This window comes from Apteryx rowi, unplaced genomic scaffold, assembly GCF_003343035.1.
Source record: "Apteryx rowi isolate R43461 unplaced genomic scaffold, aptRow1 scaffold_1849, whole genome shotgun sequence".
NCBI lineage: Eukaryota > Metazoa > Chordata > Aves > Apterygiformes > Apterygidae > Apteryx > Apteryx rowi.
This window is the reverse complement of record NW_020448140.1, coordinates 9130-11763: the sequence shown is the minus strand read 5'-3', so window position 1 is coordinate 11763 and position 2634 is coordinate 9130. Positions and strand designations below refer to the sequence as shown.

The window sequence follows — 2634 nt, the reverse complement described above, 5'->3', positions numbered from 1 at the left end:
GCCTCGGCCCCGACCCTCAGGCGCCGGTTTGGGTTGTTTTTTTCCCCTCTTTCTCACAGCCCCGGGACGTCACCAACTTCACCATGGGCGGCTTCGCCCCCATGAGCCCCCGCATCAGCAGCCCCATGCACCCCAGCGGGGCGGGTGAGTGCCGGGCGCGTCCCYGGGGTGTCCTGGAGGCCGTGGGGACGTCCCTGAGGCCGTTGGGGGTGTCCTCGAAGCCGTAGTGGCGTCCTCGAGGCCGTGGGGGCGTCCTTGAGGCCATCGGGGGCATCCTTGAAGCCATGGTGGGGTCCCCGAGGCCAGTGGGGACGTCCTCAAGGCCAGTGGGGGCATCCTGAAGGCCCTGGGGGCATCCCCAAGGCCGTGGTGGGGTCCCCATGGCCATGGGGGGCGTTCTTGAAGCCATGGTGGGTTCCCCGAGGCTGTGGGGGCATCCTTGAAGCCATAGTGGGGTCCTTAAGGCTGTTGGGGGCGTCCTTGAAGCCATGGCAGGGTCCCCAAGGCCGTGGTGGGGTCCCCATGGCCATGGGGGGAATCCTTGAAGCCATGGTGGGTTCCCCGGGGCCGTTGGGGGCGTCCTGGAGGCCACAGGGATGTCCTGGAGGCTGTGGTGGGGTCCCCAAGGCCATGGGGCTGTCCCTGAGGCCGTGGGGGTGTCCTGGAGGCCATGGGGACGTCCCCCCCCCCCGGCCCGGGCTGAGGCCCCGTCTCCCCTGCCCGCAGGCCAGCGCGGCGGCTTCGGCGGCGGCGGCATGAGCCGGGGCCGGGGGCGCCGGGACAACGACCTCATCGGGCAGACGGTGCGGATCTCGCAGGGCCCCTACAAAGGTGGGCGAGCGGCCGGGGGTGGGGGGCGGCGGGGGGGCCCCCGGACGCCTGGGCCCCTTGCGCTGACCCGGAGCGCCGGGTGCCTCCCCGCCGCAGGCTACATCGGCGTGGTGAAGGACGCCACGGAGTCGACGGCCCGCGTGGAGCTGCACTCCACCTGCCAGACCATCTCCGTGGACCGCCAGCGCCTGACCACCGTGTGAGTGCCGGGGGGACATGCTGGGACGTCCCTCGGGGATGGTGACACCGGGGCTGGGATGTCCCTCAGCCCAAGGGACCTGCTGGGGCCGGGATGTCCCTCGGCGATGGTGACGCCAGGGCCTGGACGTCCCTCGGGGATGGTGCCACCAGTATCTGGATGCCCCTTGGGAATGGGAGGACGTTGTAGGGCTGGGACAGCCCTTGGGGACGGTGACACTGGGGATGGGACGTCCCTTGGCCCAAGGGACCTTGCCTGGGCCTGGATGTCCCTCAGAGGTGGTGACATCAGGGCCTGGACATCCCTCAGGAATGGTGCCACCAGTATCTGAATGCCCCTTGGGAATGGGAGGATGCTGTAGGGCTGGGACAGCCCTTGGGGACGGTGACACTAGAGCTAGGATGTCCCTTGGGGATGGTAACAGTGGGGCTGGGATGTCCCTTGGCCTAAGGGACCTTGCCTGGGCCTGGATGTCCCTCAGAGGTGGTGACATCAGGGCCTGGACATCTCTCGGGGATGGTGCCACCAGTATCTGGATGCCCCTCAGGGATGGGAGGACATGCTGGTACTGGGACAGCCCTTGGGGATGGTGACACTGGGGCTGGGACATCCCTTGGCGCAAGGGACCTACTGGAACCAGGATGTCCCTCAGCGGCGGTGATGTTGGAGCTAGGATGTCTCTCAGGGACGGGGGGGGACATGCTGGGACCTGGATGTCCTTCAGGGATGGTGACATCAGTATCAGGATTTCCCTGGGGGATGAAGGGACATGCTGGGGCCAAGACAGCCCTTAGGGATGGTGACACTGGAGCTAGATCGTCCTTTGAGGACGGTGACACYGGGGACGGGATGCCCCTCATCACAAGGAACCTGCTGGGGCCAGGCTGTCCCTCAGGGATGGTGACACCAGGGCTGGGACACCCCTCGGGGGTGGTGACACCAGTATCAGGATGTCCCTTGGGGGTGAGGAGACACACTGGGGCCATGACGTCCCTCAGGGATGGTGACACCAGCCATAGGACGTCCCTGGGAGATGGGGGGGGGGAGGACACACTGGCGTCGCAACGTCCCTTGGGGCTGGTGCCACCGGGGAGCAGGGCCGGGTCCCCGCTGACGGCCAGCTGACGCTCGGCTCCCCGCAGGGGCTCTCGGCGCCCGGGCGGGATGACGTCCACCTACGGGCGCACGCCCATGTACGGCTCGCAGACGCCCATGTACGGCTCGGGCTCCCGCACCCCCATGTACGGCTCGCAGACGCCCCTGCATGACGGTGAGCGCTGGGGACACAGAGGGGACCGCGGTGACGCCGGGCCTGGGGACACGGAGGGGACCGGGAAGAGGATGGAGGTGGAGGAGGACAGAGAGGATGGGGGTCACCTGGGTTCTGGGGACACAGAAGGGACCGGGATGAGGGGGACCACGGTGGAGGGGGACAGAGAGGATGGGGGTCACCTGGGTCCTGGGGACACGGAAGGGACCGGGATGAGGGGGGCCACGGTGGGGACAGAGGGGGTGGAGGTTCTCTGGGTCCTGGGGACACAGGACTGGGATGGGGGGGACCCCAGGGTGGCCTGGGGGGACAGAGGGGACCACGGTGGCATCGG

The 2634-nt window shown here is 68.4% G+C and overlaps 1 protein-coding gene across 1 annotated transcript in view; it reads left to right on the top strand.

Moving 5' to 3' along the window:
* The window catches only part of SUPT5H (SPT5 homolog, DSIF elongation factor subunit), a gene marked incomplete at its 5' end in the record, with an annotated part of 12234 nt that overhangs the window by 2169 nt on the left and 7431 nt on the right, over positions 1-2634 (top strand). The window contains 4 exons of the mRNA XM_026061747.1: positions 52-144; positions 727-831; positions 928-1030; positions 2173-2527. Of these exons, the coding sequence (XP_025917532.1) occupies positions 52-144; positions 727-831; positions 928-1030; positions 2173-2527 (656 nt within the window). The remainder of the gene's footprint in view (positions 1-51; positions 145-726; positions 832-927; positions 1031-2172; positions 2528-2634) is intronic.